The sequence below is a fragment of the Vanacampus margaritifer genome, chromosome 9 (assembly GCF_051991255.1).
Source record: "Vanacampus margaritifer isolate UIUO_Vmar chromosome 9, RoL_Vmar_1.0, whole genome shotgun sequence".
In the NCBI taxonomy this organism is placed as follows: Eukaryota; Metazoa; Chordata; class Actinopteri; order Syngnathiformes; family Syngnathidae; genus Vanacampus; species Vanacampus margaritifer.
Window position 1 is genome coordinate 22,676,758 of NC_135440.1, and position 15,707 is coordinate 22,692,464.

The following is a 15,707-nucleotide window of genomic DNA, read 5'->3' on the forward strand; positions in this document are numbered from 1 at the left end:
TTTTTTATTAAATTTGTCACATTTGTATCCGTACTAAAAATGTCATTATACTGTCAATCCATGTTTAACCATAAGTGCAATTACATTTTCAAAAATATGTATAAAAATGTATGTAAACATGAATTTAAAAAAAAAAAAAAAAAAAACATACGAATGAATACATATTCGGTTGATTTTTATCACGATTAATTAATTTTATTTAGTTTTTCTGTTTTAAGTTATGCTCCTTTGGGGTAGTTTTTTCCTCCCCAGCCCAATCGATGTGCTCTGCGTTCGTTTAGCATGCCTCGATCGAGGAAAGACGATTGGTTACGTCTAAACAATATGGCGCCTCACGTCTAGCGGTCGAGGGTTGTTTTTCTCCTTCGCTTTGGGCGCGTTTGTTACCGAGTTCGTGAATTAAAACGAAAGTCATGTTTTCAAATATAGCTCTAAGGGCCGTTCTAAAGTCTTCGGTGGGAGCTTTGCGGGAAAGCGCCGCCATTCCACGGACGTGCTGCTCGGCGTTGCTGTCGGGAACCCGATTCAGCGGCGGTAAGAACGCAACACACAGGCAGTAACAAAAATGGAAGGCGGACGTATATATTGTGTGCGACTAAAGTCAACGAAACGTCTCCAATTGTAAGGTTTATACATTAACAAGTAGCATCGTTAGCTCATAGCTAAATGACAGGGCGCTTGTTGCGACGAACTGCGCATGCGTGCACGATACTAGCTGGCACGGGTAGACTGAATCTGAAATAAAATCCTGAAATTAATGTTGAAATACGCATTTCAAAGTGTAAAATCTCCGTACATCCATTTTGTTAACCGCTTACTCCTCACAATGGTCGCGGGGGTGCTGAAATATATCATTAGTATATTATAAAAACAGATAATGATGTGTTAATTAAGACCCTTGTAAGGAAACAGTCGTGTATTTTCATGAAAATGAAACTAATATATATTTTCTTCAATAAAAAAATTAAATGCGTTATCTGGAATGTTTATTTTATATTAATCATATTTTTCCAGATTGTTTAAGGCTTCATAAAATGCAAAACGTATTGTATTATTGTCTTTCTATTTTTATACTTACTGGTATATTTTCTACTCTTTCATCATTTGCCTGTTTCCTAAAATATTAAACATTTCCTTCTCTAAAATGGCTCTGTAGCATATTTTTCTAAATATTTTAAATGAAAGAAAAACATTGTCCTTCTCAACACAACACTACAATGGCAGCAGGAGTTCAGAACAGGAACATTTACTCACCCCTTTAAATATAACTGTAGTAATGAATGTTTCTTGTCTCTCTTCAGCGTCAGGAAGCTTTGCACTTCCAGCGCCAGTCCGACATTATGCCCGCACTGCAAGGAAAAAGGTTGCAGGTATGTCATTGAAAATGACATATGGCTCTGAATAAAAGACTCTTTGAATCCGTTGCCGTTTTGTTTCTTCTGCCTTTCAGGTCCTGAGAGCCAACTCAGCGACCTCCCTCCGACCATGCTGAAACTAGACTACACCGCCGTACCACTTGCTCAAACGTAAACACTACACACAACACTCTATGAATTGGTTTGTACAACAAAAATTGTGTTGCACGGGATATCGGTACCAGTACCATACCTAGATTTTTGGGCGTCAAAAGACGCCTCGGTATAAAAAAAAATTAGCACCGGTACTTAAAAAAATAATAATACGAGACAGCCCACCAACTCTATTTTAAAGGCGGGTACACATACACACATGGCCGCCTGTCTACCGATATGTGGAAAAGGCCTTAAGCGGCATGCCACGTCCACTCCTCGTTGAGAAGTACAACGCGCAAAGCGTCTATGGGACTTTTTTTTTTGCATGGCCGACAGCCACAGCAAGCCAACTGACATGACGTTTTGTAACAAGAGCAAATGTTTTTTTCGCGGCGAAGCAGAAAAAAAAAAAGCACTCCCACAACTCCTGGCCCTGCAGTGGACTCAAGGTGCGTTCAATGAACAGGCACACAGTAGAAAATCACAGTTATGCATAGAAAAAGCCCAGATGACTGACAGAGCGACAGGTTCTGACACGTTTTTTGCCACTTCCCTTAAAAAATAAGTCGAGTGTGATTTATTTTGTTCCCAGACATGCACGCACACTCAAGCAACATTACATTGAGTCATGGGAGGAGTATATACATAAATATATACAGTATTTAAATAAATTAACATGTATACATACTGAATATTTTGAATTAATACAAAATAAAAATAATTTTGCTGCTTTTGCGGATATTTAAAATTTTTGTCGTTTCAATACCGGTATTGAAGTATTTTAAGCAGGTATAGTATCAAAGTCAAAAACATTTGACAAAACTAGATAAAAATGTGATTTATTGTTCCAATAGCTACTTTGCCTTCTGCTGTCACACCAGTGTGTGTTTTTCTCAATACAGGACAGACGATGTTGTCAAGAGACTTCTTTCGCTGGAGTTGGCGAGTCATGTAAGTTATATAAATGGCTCGTAATGGTTACATCGTATCATTGACTGATTGTGTGTGTGTGTGTGTCCTCAGAGTGAAAAACTGGCGCTGAAAAAGGAGCAGCTGATTGCCAAGGTGCAGCGGGATGAGAGCGACCGCGACTCCATGGAGGTTAAAGGTGAGTTTGTCTTCACTGCCACACACAAACACACGCTCACGTGATTTTTTTGTGGACTTTTTCCGGTTTGTGTGTCACAGTGGCCATTTTGACGGCGAGGATCCGCAACTTTCAGGAGCACTTGCACAAGCATCACAAGGTGAGCCGAGAGAGTTCATGATGTGGTAATGAGGTTCATCAGAACTTTAAAGTGTCAATGCGTTTCCTTCCTGTAGCGTCACACACACGCACACTCAAACACGTACTACAGGATATCCTGCGTCAATCGCGCCGCACACAATATGGTCGTGGTCAGAAAGTTTCCACTTTTTCAACACGATCTGGCTGTCGTTCCCTCTGCATTCACGTTTGTTGTTGTTTTTTTCATCCAAGCGTGCCCTCATTTGCGTCTTACAGGACAAGGCCAACAAGAGACGCATGCTGATGGCTATCGACAAGAGGAAAAAATGGCTGAAGAAGCTGCGGCTGGAGCGCTACGACGCCTTTGAAAGTGTGTGCCAGCACCTGGGCATCACTTACACCTTCCCGCCAGAGTACTACAGGAGGGTCACGCGACGCTGGCTGGCCAAGAAGGCCCTCTGCATCAAGGTAGCAAACACAAGTCACCATAGGTCAGACAGCGTAAACTGAAGTCGCCCCCTGTTGGTTGTCGTCAAGTCAAAAGTCATGGATGCCATCTTTTCATCAAAATGTGGCAAAACAATCGTCAGTTATAAATGAATGTTATCTTTGATTGTTTTTTTTTTATATATAATTCTTAATATTCTCTTTATTTGTTCATTTTCTTTTTTTGTTAACATACACAAATATTTCATAAAATTTTATAGATGATAATATATAGTTTGTTTATTTCAGAATTACAATACATTATTTTAAATTTTTCTCTCTGAAAAATACAATTTTAAAAAATGCTGAAATTACAGTTTTATATTTTGTGGTTTTACATAATTTGTCCAATGGAAATTATTTTAATGTTGAAAAATATACAATAATTAATTAGTTGTATTAATAACAAATAATGATTTTTTTTTTTGTTAATAATAATTATAGCTAGCCACGCATATTATTTATTTTCAACATAAAAATCATTTGTAATAATTATTGAATTTAAGTTAATGTTGGCATTTTGGAGTATTTTGTTTGCAGATGTACTGTTGACTAATAATTTAGTATAGTATGCAAATAAAATAATGAAATCAAATTATATATATATATATATATATATATAAAAATACATCTTAAAGTAATTTACAACTAAAATAAATATTATTTATAATAATTCCAGTTGGGTTTTTTTTCTTCAAACATTAATTTTAGGCTCCGCCCACCCCAGGCCCCTGCTATTAAAGGGGAATAGGGACAAAAAATAAAAATTGTGACCCATCAAACATGCGTTTTGGGGGAATAAAATTAAACCCCCACAACATTTTTGAAAGGACTGAAATAAACCTTCAATTATCGTTTTCCACCCAAAGAAAACGAGTGTTGAGCCCCTCCAAAAAAAAAAAAATACAAAAATATTTAAAAATGTTGGAAACAAATCTGCATACTGATTAATCTGCAGGTGCTCACTCACGAGTATGCGGGAGTCCACTCCATATAACAGTAATATATACAATTGAGTTATATATGCATTACAAATGAACGCCTTGTTTTAATTAGCATACAGGAACCAAAGCTGAGCACATTCTTGTCCATCCTGTTTTGACATTTGACTTAGTAAGTCAAGTATGCTTCCATTGTTTCCTTACTTGTGGCCTCTGATGGGATTCAGAGTTCATAAAGAGGAAGAAACGTACGACAAAAGCACGGCGTTTGCAGCAACGATTGCGTTGGCACGAGAGCAGCTTGACACATGCCACCGCAATGGCCTGCTTTCTGTTTCAATTCGTTTCTTCTGCCTCTGGTCGCCCCCGCAGGTCTTTGAGGAGGTACAGAAGAAGAAGAAAGCTGAGAAGCTGAAACTGAAGCAAAGCACAGAAGCGGCTAAGACGCAAACTGCGAGTCCGTAGATGCCATCACTCGGCCCCTTTTTGCGCTGCCGGTCAAAGGCGGCATTTTTTTCCTTGCGTGTCGCCGAGTGGCCGAACGACATTACGTTGTCTGTTCTTCGCAGCCCACGCCATTTCCTTTCCGTCATATTGCACCTTTGCTGGTTGCTCTGTGAAAGCCGCAGGCAAGTGAATGCCGAATCCACGGCCACAGCTCTGATGTGATGATTGTGCAGGATCTGTGTGGGAGAATAATGAGGTCTGGAAACATCCGTACACAATGTCCATCCGTTTTCTATACCGATACTTGACAAGATAATAAAATGAGTGATCAGGATCAAATATTTGAGTGCTGACTTGTTGCCTATTAGCATAATTATTGCCTCAGTCCCATATGAGCTTTTTCAGAAAGAGGAAAAAAAAATACTGTTGTCCCAATTCAAACTTTGCGCATTGCCAAAGCCCGGATCACTGAAAATTTCACTTTTTTGTTGTAAATTATTAGTGCTGACAAAGTTAAAGCGTTAACTAATGAATTAATCACAAAAAATGATTGCATTAATCATGTATTCATGTAATCGCACTATTCATTTTGATGGTTATGTTAAAGGTAGCACAGGTTGTGTTTGAGCAATAAACATAACTACATGCATTGAAGTTCGTCCGTCCGTCTTCCACTTATCCGGGGTCGGGTCGCGGGGGCAGCAGCTTTAGCAGGGAAGCCCAGACTTCCCTCTCCCCAGCCACTTCAGCCAGCTCCTCCGACGGGACCCCAAGGCGTTCCCAGGACAGCCGAGAGACGTAGTCTCTCCAGCGTGTCCTGCTGGGTCGTCCTCGGGGCCTCCCGCCGGTAGGACATGCCCGGAACACCTCCCCAGGGAGGCATCCAGGAGCCATCCGAACCAGATGCCCGAGCCACCTCAACTGGTTCCTCTCAACGTGCATTGAAGTTAACATTTTTATAAATGTTTGCGTCTGGCATTCAGAATATTTTTCATGTCAAACTACTGGGGTCTTTTTATTTCATTTTAAATTGCAATGTAAATGCAAAAAAAAAAGAAGTAATTAACTGATTAGAAAAAGAGGAGGATGAGAGCGTGCAGGGGATCAAAAAATGTTGAAGAGCTTCTCATAACATTTTGCTCCCAAAAACGTATAAATACCTTCTACTTTAAATGTTTTAAGTGTCCCAAAGATGTATTTATACGTTTTTGGTTGTGTTTTTTTTTATGCTAGAGCATACAGAAGGCTTTGATGCAGCCTCTCAACTGCAAAGAACAGTTGAAGAAATGGTAGTTATTACACAAACGGCCGGTAGGTGGCAGCAGAGCAAAAGAGATCAAACAGGGCCAGGTTGAAAAAAAATCTCTTAGCTATATTTTAATGGTAATTGCTGCAAAACGGAAACCGATAGAAAAACACTTTTTTTTCCCGATGAAAGAAGAGACTAATCTTTCTTTTGGTAGATTCCATGTTTTTATAGCAATAGACCGCAATATTCTGTTGGCCTTGCAAAATCAGTCAAAATCCAGTAAAACAGCCGGGAGCGAAGGGAGTTGCTTCAGCGAAAATTGCTGGGAGTGAATAAGTTAAATTGTCTAAAGAATTAACATCTAACAGTTGCTCTTTAAATTTGGCAGTTAAAAAATGTTAATAAAGGCTTTATTTTCGTGATTAACCAAAATTCTAAAATGTGATTCTATAAATTATGCTACTAGGCCAATTATATGTATTATTTCCCAATTTAAAACAGTTTCTATGTCTCTTAGAACATATGCGACATGCTTTCCTCAAACTATCGCAAGGATCAAGAATTACAGTGCACTTTGCACACCCTGTTTCATGTCCTGTTGAAATCAGCCAATTTCTCAGGCACAGCCCCAGTCAAGTGTGGCTTCTAAAGAAGAGCTCAAAACGAGAATTAAAATCATGGAAGCAGCATTTCATACAGTGCAGTGTGAATATGGCAATCAAGCACCGACCGGTATGTGCCGCTTATCAGAAGCTAACGCTAATCTGTGCATCCAACAAAACTCAATGCAGCTCTGCTTATCTTTTTAGGTTTGACCCATTAGCTTGGGCGTTGCACCTGTGAGGAATTTGGGCGTTTCTACATGATGTTGTTTCAGACTGGGCTGGCTGTTGTTCAAAAGTGGCTCTGGATATTCACCCAGCCTGACTGAACAAGTCACTCCAAAAATACAACAATGCGCACGGAAGTCCTTCAAAAGTCGAGCATGCGTACAAGTGGACTATAAACGCGATGCACGAAAGAAAAACCTGCACCGTTGCATCCGAGATTCACCGCAAAGATCTCGTCATCCTTCTCAGCCGTTGAGTTACACCAATGAGCGTTTCTCAACGTGAACCCCAAACTTCCTGTGTGGCGTCAAGCTCGGCAGTTTGATCGGGACCAGCGCACGCTCACACACTCCTTTCTGGTAAGTCGCATGCTGTTTTTAACTACCATGCAAAAAATATCAAACGGCTGAATGATAAAGCATTTCAAATGTTTGCAATTCGAAAAACTCGATAAACGTGCTTGAAATAATCATGCATGTTTCTCCATAGCAGGTTTTGATTGCCTATAAATGGTATTGGCTATAAGGTTTCAACAACCTCTTACAATGATAGAAAACCCAAATTTCAATATTGCACTTGTTCGGATTTGCAAAGCATTTAGCTTTTATTGTTAACTCATTCACTGCCATTGACGGCTATAGACGTCAAAAATTCTTTCGAACTATTTCTAGTAGTTAGTAGTTTCCACTTTTGTTAATAAGAGTATAAAAACCTAGATTTTTTTTTTGTACATTTAGAACAAATATAAAATTTGATTAATTACAATTAAAAATTTTGATCGCCTGACACGATTTAAAAAAAACAAAAAGGTTATTAAAAATTAGGGGCATCAGGCGATTAAAATTTTAATAGTAATTAATCACATGACTTCACTAGTTAACTCATGATTAATCACAAATGTTATATCTGTTCTAAATGTACAATGAAAAAAATATAGGTTTTCATGCTCTTGTTAACAAAAGTGAAAAAAAAAAAAAAGAAATGGTTAAAACTAATTTTTGACGTATATAGCCGTCAATGGCAGTGAATGAGTTAATAAAGGGAAATCCTGTTAGGTCTGAGTAGGGGGATGACATTTAGGGCCAGAAAAGCACTCAAACTTGTGCTTTGTTCATCCATTCTTACAGTAGGAGTATATTTATTTATGCATTCAGTAGTTTTTTATTTTTATTTTATTTTAACAATAACCCATAAATGACGAATGAAATTGTATTTTTTAATTTTTTTTATTCCAAATGTATTGCACATTATGTTGACTCAAAAAAAAGAAAGAAATAATATACAGACATTACCATTATTGTGCATTTTTCCATATGGGTATATTTCAATAGTATTACAATTTTAAACCAAAAAAAAAAGGATGCAAGATATTATCTATAATGAATAGCCATTTGTTATATATATATATATATATATATATGCTCCTACTTAAGAAATAGTTATTTATATTTAGATGGGATTTTTTTTTAATGCTTTATTTTGAATTGTTATGTGTTAATAAATAAACATTGCCCTCTGGGCACTTGAATAGGAAAAATGGCCCCATCTTGTGTCTCACAATACAATGAGAGTGAAGTAGAGCATCTTAAAGGTGAATGCTCATCTGCTGACTGCACAAATAACACCAGACTTCATTTTTTAGGCTTATTATTCAGCCAGTAAAGTGGAAATAACAAGCAGAGCACAACAACAATGTGGCAGGATTCAGACTCAGGTCATTTTTTTCTCCTGCCCCAAAAAAAAAAAAAAGTAGTGGTATTTAATACCACCTTGTTTTCTATAATGATAAAATATGTCTGACTCTGCATGTGTATCAGAACCTGTGGCCCAAATGTCAAACCCAGCGATAACCAGTCAACCGGGCGCCGGCGGCTATGGCACCAACGTCCAAACGGGACAGTGGAGCACGGGCCTCTGCTCCTGCTGCAGCGATTTATTGATTTGTGAGTTATAAAGATGATACATCCATATTTGTTTTTCATTATTCAATGATCGTAATTCATCTTTCTTCCACCAGGTGCATTCGGCTGCATCTGCCCATCCGTCCTGGCCTGCTACACGGCGGACAAATATGGGGAAAACTGTTGCTTGGGCTGCGTGCCGGGCGGCTTGACAGCTATGAGGACCCACATGAGGCTCACGTACGGCATCCAGGTATGTGCAAATCAACGCTTGGCAGAGAAGAAGTGCTTTGATTTCACTAACAGATTGCACAAGAGCGGAAATGTCGCTCATTGAGAAAGTCCACTGTGACACTTAAGCAACATGTGCAAGTTACAAGTAAGTTTTGGAGTAAAAGTGAAGTCAACATTTTTCTTTGCAATGTGTTCTTTGTAATCCCACCAGTCTAAACATCGCATTCTGATTTAATTATTTTGTTTGCGGAATAAGAATTAAGATGAAATTATGAGGATTTGGGCACTTTATAAAAAAAAGAAAAAGAAAAAGGTATCCAAACGATTAATCGATTACCGAAGCTAATTGTCAATTAATTTGATAATCGGTTAGTTATTGATTACCGGTAATCGTTGCGCCTCAAGTGACTAGTTTCTTTGTACTCAAACAAAATAAAAGTATTGGATGATTTGGTGCCATCTAGTGGCATCCTGAAGCCAAGGAAACTTTTGGGAACTTCATGTAGACATGAGTAGTCATTTGCCGCCATCTTGTGGCATCTATAGGTAATCAATTACAAACCGACGATGAAAACAGATTTTTTTGCTATCCACAGCAGGTCTTGGTCCCTTTACACAGTTTTTCTGTGTTTCACAGTGCGTGCGTGCGTCTGTGTGTGTTTTTCGCAGGGGACAATTTGCAACGACGCCCTCATGTCCTTTTTCTGCGGCATCTGTGAGGTGTGCAGAATGGCCAGAGAGATTCGCATCCGGAATGGAGAAACTACACCGTAATAGCTACAAAACCAAAGGAGTAGTCGTCGCCCAAATCATTATACAAATATATGGTCCACAGGATTTCGGTTCCTCAGTTTTTTTGTTCTGTTTTGTTTTTGCAAACAAACATGCAATGAATTCTGCAGTCTCCTATTAAATAAAGATTTGTGTAAATGGAATTAATTTGCCCTGAGATTTAAGGAGATCATAATAAAGGTAATTTTGTGTATGTACTTGAAATCCAATGAAGTACCAGATATGAGAGAAAAAAACTGCGTGTGGTGTGTTTTGACTTCCATCACTTGTGTACACAATTCTAAGACATACACTCTGTTTTTTTCATATTGTTTGTGCTTTGGGGAGGGGGGGATGTAATTGTGGGACTGTGTACAAAATATTTTTTAAATGTGATATCATAAAAAATAACTAAATTCCTCTCAAAATAAATTAATAACCACATATTCACACAATACACATTTTATACATTTGTAATGGAAATGTGTATTCAAAGATAAACATTGTACTAAGTTAAATAATTTTACAGTAATGTAATAAACAAAGTAAACTTTTAAGTTTACGTTCTATTGTATTTGTTTTTTTAAACATTCATAATAGAATAATTATTGAATACAGTACATGCAATCTCACTCAACTTCCGGTTTAGATGACGTTTATCCCTCTGATTGGCTACTTCCTCCGTGGCCTGGCAACCGGTGGAGGAGGCTTTAGCAACCAATCTCCTCGTCGGTAGTGAGCTAGCCACAACTGCTAGCTGTTTGTCATTTTCGAACGGGGTGTTGTTCAACGTTTTTTTTTCCAGGTTCCAACATGTCGTCGAGGACTCTCCCGCTGCTCTTCATCAATCTGGGCGGAGAAATGCTTTATATTCTGGACCAGCGGCTACGAGCACAAAATATCCCCCCTGACAAGGCTAAGAAAGGTGGTTAGCTTTTGGCTACACGACAACAAACAACCGCTAAGACCAAAACACAACACACTGATTCGTGTCTTTTATCTTTTATCTTTTCACTAGTAACCAGTTTTTTTCTGGAAGTGGTCATTTGAGGTGTGGCAATTAAAGCGTTTTTTTTACTAAGCAATTTTTTTTATTAAGCAATTAAGCTCTGATTCGCGTGGAGGCCACTATTTGAGGAACTGCAGTATTTTATTCCTAGCTATAAATAGGGTTGCAAAATTTCCGGAATTTTCCTACAAAATAGGTTAAATATCTACATTATTCACGCGCCGTCTCATCAGACATCAGTATGGCATTATGTACATTACCTAAACCTGCCCACTCCTTTTCTTCATCCCTCACCAGTCATGAATGACATCATCACCACCATGTTTAACAATAAGTTCCTGGAGGAGCTTTTCAAGCCACAGGAGCTGTATTCCAAGAAGGCGCTTCGCACCGTGTTCGACAGGCTGGCCCACGCCTCCATCATGAGGCTCAATCAAGCCAGCATGGACAAGGTTAGCGTGATCATAGTGTGTTGCACTGTGCTACGTTACTTTGATTTTTTTATTCAAACTATCACCTATACTGCGTACTTACTAAATATCAAGTGTGAATTAAAAGTTGCGTTTGCATTCCAGCTGTACGACTTGATGACCATGGCCTTCAAGTACCAGGTTCTCCTCTGTCCTCGGCCTCGCGACCTCCTCCTCGTCACCTTCAACCACATGGACGCCATCAAGGAGTTTGTCAAGGACACGCCGTGCATTTTGGCTCAGGTGGACGAGACGTATCAGCAGCTCATCGAGGTGCACCAACACTTTGTACGGTGGGAATTTGGATTGTTTTCACTGGAAGGTAATGTTGTTTCTTCTTTTCAGATGTACACCCTATTACCAAGTGGCGAATTGCAGCTGATTAGACAAACTCTTCTTATCTTCTTTCAGGACATGCACATTAGGGTAAGTTCATTATGTTTAAAAAAAAATGCAGCGGTTGATTTTACATCCAGTAATTCTTTCCTGTCTTGTATGCCAGGTATCCATTTTCCTTAAGGACAAAGTGCAAAACTCCAATGGCCGATTTGTGCTGCCCATCAGTGGTCCTGTGCCCCACGGGACACAAATTCCCATCTTGATAAGGTGACAACAACACAAGCTTAATCCAGCCATTGATTGAAAGTGGCTCTGCTTATTGGCCCGTCCTAGGTTGAGAAATGACATGGACTGTATTATGTGAATTAGTCCAATTGTGATGGTTGAATTCAAAGCGTCTTTTCTCACAGATACATTTTAAGAGCTAAAAAAAAAAAAAGATTGAATTGATGATTAATTTCTAACTTGTTGAAAAAAAACTATTTGCACTCTGTATAATATAATATAATATAATATAATATAATATAATATAATATAATATAATATAATGCAATGCTTTTAGAGTGGTGATGATGAAGAAACTTGACTGTTACTTTGCCACATTCTTCGTTGTGATTTTACCCTGATGCTGTAACGTCAAGCTTTAGCAGGCCCACGTGCAGCTAATTGCATTACTCTTCTTTCTTGGTCTTTGCATTCTAACTTTAGACATGTTGTGTGTTTTGATTGTGTCGCTCAAGGGTTGTGCACGTGGAAGCATCAATCAAAATCAAGTTCAAAAACTAGTTTCAGTAGACAAGCCAGTGAGAAAATACAAATAATCACAAAAAATTAAATCAATAAATTGTATTTTTGATCTGCTATCACTCTATACTAGTAGAATACACTATACTGTACATACTGTATACATTTATCTCCCAAAAATATAATGGTTTTTTTTTCAGGTTAAATAAAACAAAAACATGCTTTTTATGTTGTTGTTGTTGAGCGGTATGTAAGCAGATGTAAACGAAAAATAAATCATATAAAATGCATTGATTAATTTCCCTTGAATATTCCAATTAACAAGAACAAGCCAATCAAAAATTATAAAAAAAAAAAAAAATGTTATGTAAATTAAAAATAATTTCAAACATACATATTATTTTAAAAAAACATTTGTTTTTACATGTTACTATAGCTTAATGTTTATTTTCCATGTAAATATATATATATATAATGTATAATATAAATTTCTATTGTTTTCATGTTATAACAACAAATACTCAACGATGTTCCCCTACTTGAAAAAAAAAAAAGTTTATTTCCTATGGATGCCACAAGATGGCGGCAAATTCCTGCTTTTGGCTAGATGAAGCTCCCCCAACTCACTTGAAATAGTTCCTTGGCACCAAATAACACACAAAAAACACAAGTACATATTTCAATACGTTTTTTTTTTTATTTTTCAAATGCAAGTAAATCAATAAGTTAAATATTTCACAATAAAAATAAGTCTACCAATACTTTTTGGGGGGTCTTTTTAACATAAATTTGGCTATTCTAGGATGTATAGCTGCACTGGCGAGGAGACGAGCAGGGTGCAGTTCAATAATGGCGGAAACCACACCGCTGCACTCTGCGAAGGATCCTTTGAGCTTTTCGGCGACAGGGTCACCAAGCTAGGAACTAACATGTAAGACTTTCTCAACACAACACACACACAAATATACAGAGGTACCTTGATAACACGTTTAACTCTTTGACTGCCAAAAACGTTAAATAACGTTTAGTAAAATCCTATGGAGGAGTGCCAAAGACGTTAAAAGACGTTTTTTTTAAACAGAGGTGAAACTAACCATTTTCTATTGTTGATTACTGAAAAACGGAATAAGGTAGAAACAAACTTTTTTTTCTGATGAAAGATGAGAGTCCAATCTTTCATTTGGTAGTATGTGTGTTTCCATAGTCCAAACACATAATTTTCTGTGGACCTTGAAAGATCAGTCAAAAATGCTTAAATCGGCTGGCACCCACGGCATCCCTTTTCTGAAAACGTCTGGCAGTCAAAGAGTTAAAGGACCTATGTTGTCATAACGAGCCATTTTTCGCTAACAGGCTCACTATATGAATTTGTATTGTATTGACAAAGCTTGGAACATTCCTCTGATGTGGCCTCACAGGTACAGCGTGTGCCGTCCGGTGGAAACTCACATGTCGGGAACGTCCAAACATTCAGCTCAGCACACTAAGGTTAAAAAAAAAAAAAAGTTTTTATTTGGTACACACACATATCGTATCTTGACGCTGGGGTGAATTTATTATGTTGTTAACAGGTCAACCTGGCTCCCAACCCTCTGGCAAAAGAGGAGCTCAACCTCTTAGCCAAACTGATGGGAGGCTTGGAAGTCCAAAAGGCTGGGAATGCAGAGTCTGGCTTCCGGGTGAACCTGTTCGCAACCGACGAGGAGGAAGAGTGCGTACCTTGTCTCTAAATCCTATTTATTGTATCCAAAAGTAACATTTAGGATTTTTTTTTTTTGTTGCCACAGAGAGGCATTAATGTCCAGACCGGATGAGCTGTCGTATGGATTTATAAACATCCAAGCTACAAAGGTACTGCTTCTCTTGTTATGACACCCACGTCACTCACCAAACTAGTGAACAGCCTTTTAAATCCAAACACACTCAAAGTCACAGACACTACAGTAGAATGTGAGGATGGTGACCCCCCCCAAATGGGCAAAAATAGTACCCACACCTCACATGCACATGCTATTGTGTTTAATAATGCATGCCCACGTCATGGTATTAATCGTTTCTTCCGGGCAACTCGGCCCCACAGGACAAATCTGCCAACGCCGAGCTGGCCAAGATCATGGGCGAGTTCAGCGAGTCTCGGGAGTCGCCCGATCAATCCCCGAGTGCCAGTAGCAAAGGAGATGACCTCCTGGCCATGATGGACGGTCTGTGACGCCATCGGACCCCCCCCATGGGTTGGACCGCAATATGTTGTCTGCACCTGCAAAACTGATGCTGCAACATTTTGCACAGAAAACCTTCAGGTGCTTTTACTCCCTCGGTGTGTGTTTTGGGGGGAAATTACCCACAGCAAATTTGCTTTCACAGTACACAGGGTTTCCCAAACCTACTAAAATACATTATGCAGGGCATTTCAGAGTTAGGCACCAAATTTTTTTTTAAAGGACTTTTAATACCTTTCATAAAAATAAAAAATAAAGTAATTTTATTCATCCAGCTCAATACATCATTTGTCATATATTTTGCAACCCTGTTACAGATACTCAGGCAGTTAAAAACACATTAAAAAAAATCAGATGTTGTCACCGAACGAAATGTCAAAAATGCACAGCTCAAAAAAAAAAACACAAAATAAAAAAACTATACAGTAAATTATTATTATCATTATTATTTTATTTTTTTTACAAAATAAAACCTTAAAATTGTCACTTTCGGGAGAGTCCCTTTAATTTTCTACACAATTGCCGCTAGGGAAATTGCTTACCTCTTCTGCATTTGAAAGGATGAAAAACCCAAGTGCTCTTTTCTAGCCCGATTGTAACCTGATTTAAATGCTGTGATTAACAAGTCAGCATTACGATACTCGCTCTGGAGTGGAGAATATCATCTTACATGATGATGTCAAGGATTGTGGAGAAATTGTTGGTGGCTAATTGCAATTTCAAAACGTGTAAATATGTGAATTTAATAGTTTTATTTATTTGATTTATGTAATGCTTTCTGTGAACAGATGTGCATATTTCTGCAATTAAGCTGTTGCAAAAAATAATAAAGTTAAGTTTTACAGAAGTGGTTTTGAGTTGTTTTTTTTCTCCCAGGTTTGTGAGGTTGGGGTTAGGACTGGGTTTAGGGAGCTAGGTTTAGGGTTCAGGGATTCTAATTGAGTTTGACAGTTAGAGGTTTAGGGTTGAGTGTACTGGTTTGGTTTTATGTATGGATTAGGGGGACACATTTGAGGGTAAGCACTATTTCTGGTTAGGATTATGTATCATTTGTATTAGGTTTGGGTTGGGATTAGGGTTACATTTTGTCAGGGTTAGTTCCAGTTCAGGGTTATGGCTAGACTATCTAGTTATAACTAGTTCTGGATAAGGGTTAGTTCTGTTTTGGCGGTTTAGAGTATGCTAACAGATATTATTAATAAATGACTGCCAACAGAGGGCGCTATTGCAATTGTTTATAGTGTGATGATGGCAAACATTTCATCCTATATTTCCTGTTCTCTTAGTCTCAGCAGTGTCCTTAAAAAGGCTTAAATGCGATTTTCTAA

At 38.2% G+C, this 15,707-nt stretch overlaps 3 protein-coding genes across 5 annotated transcripts; all 3 read left to right on the plus strand.

Annotated features, from left to right (window-relative positions):
* The first annotated feature begins 287 nt into the window (after positions 1-287).
* mrps15 (mitochondrial ribosomal protein S15) lies at positions 288-5,267 on the plus strand. Its single transcript, XM_077576619.1, has 8 exons — positions 288-534; positions 1,302-1,370; positions 1,451-1,526; positions 2,414-2,462; positions 2,535-2,619; positions 2,700-2,758; positions 3,016-3,207; positions 4,539-5,267. The coding sequence occupies exons 1-8, from the start codon at positions 414-416 to the stop codon at positions 4,629-4,631; spliced, it is 744 nt and encodes a 247-aa protein (XP_077432745.1). The 5' UTR covers positions 288-413; the 3' UTR covers positions 4,632-5,267.
* Positions 5,268-5,381: 114 nt separating this feature from the next.
* LOC144058258 (cornifelin homolog) lies at positions 5,382-9,881 on the plus strand. Of its 2 annotated transcripts, XM_077576620.1 has the most exons (5): positions 5,382-7,051; positions 8,335-8,406; positions 8,510-8,635; positions 8,710-8,846; positions 9,497-9,881. In XM_077576620.1, exons 2-5 carry the CDS (start codon positions 8,385-8,387, stop codon positions 9,599-9,601), a joined length of 390 nt encoding a protein of 129 aa, XP_077432746.1. In that variant the 5' UTR covers positions 5,382-7,051; positions 8,335-8,384; the 3' UTR covers positions 9,602-9,881. The 2 variants fall into 2 exon arrangements, with proteins under 2 accessions (XP_077432746.1, XP_077432747.1); XM_077576621.1 differs by lacking the exon at positions 8,335-8,406 and having other exon boundaries at positions 9,497-9,878.
* A 420-nt stretch (positions 9,882-10,301) lies between these two features.
* On the plus strand, positions 10,302-15,226 carry oscp1b (organic solute carrier partner 1b). Of its 2 annotated transcripts, XM_077575668.1 has the most exons (10): positions 10,302-10,523; positions 10,905-11,059; positions 11,183-11,350; positions 11,423-11,503; positions 11,580-11,683; positions 12,963-13,091; positions 13,579-13,648; positions 13,732-13,871; positions 13,948-14,011; positions 14,241-15,226. In XM_077575668.1, the coding sequence occupies exons 1-10, from the start codon at positions 10,412-10,414 to the stop codon at positions 14,367-14,369; spliced, it is 1,152 nt and encodes a 383-aa protein (XP_077431794.1). In that variant the 5' UTR covers positions 10,302-10,411; the 3' UTR covers positions 14,370-15,226. The 2 variants fall into 2 exon arrangements, with proteins under 2 accessions (XP_077431794.1, XP_077431793.1); XM_077575667.1 differs by having other exon boundaries at positions 11,183-11,503.
* The last annotated feature ends 481 nt before the right edge of the window (positions 15,227-15,707 follow it).

What these genes read in the sequence shown, in the direction of transcription:
- mrps15 (XM_077576619.1), top strand. Translation starts at nt 414, where the DNA reads ATGTTTTCAAATATAGCTCTAAGGGCCGTTCTAAAGTCTTCGGTGGGA. An exon ending in CGCTGGAGTTGGCGAGTCAT is followed by an intron (nt 2,463 to 2,534) that starts GTAAGTTATATA and finishes GTGTGTCCTCAG; the next exon opens with AGTGAAAAACTGGCGCTGAA. An exon ending in CGACTCCATGGAGGTTAAAG is followed by an intron (nt 2,620 to 2,699) that starts GTGAGTTTGTCT and finishes TGTGTGTCACAG; the next exon opens with TGGCCATTTTGACGGCGAGG.
- oscp1b (XM_077575667.1), top strand. Translation starts at nt 10,412, where the DNA reads ATGTCGTCGAGGACTCTCCCGCTGCTCTTCATCAATCTGGGCGGAGAA. An exon ending in TTCAGGACATGCACATTAGG is followed by an intron (nt 11,504 to 11,579) that starts GTAAGTTCATTA and finishes CTTGTATGCCAG; the next exon opens with GTATCCATTTTCCTTAAGGA. An exon ending in CAAATTCCCATCTTGATAAG is followed by an intron (nt 11,684 to 12,962) that starts GTGACAACAACA and finishes TGGCTATTCTAG; the next exon opens with GATGTATAGCTGCACTGGCG.
- LOC144058258 (XM_077576620.1), top strand. Translation starts at nt 8,385, where the DNA reads ATGTGGCAGGATTCAGACTCAG. An exon ending in GTGGCAGGATTCAGACTCAG is followed by an intron (nt 8,407 to 8,509) that starts GTCATTTTTTTC and finishes CATGTGTATCAG; the next exon opens with AACCTGTGGCCCAAATGTCA. An exon ending in GGCTCACGTACGGCATCCAG is followed by an intron (nt 8,847 to 9,496) that starts GTATGTGCAAAT and finishes TGTTTTTCGCAG; the next exon opens with GGGACAATTTGCAACGACGC.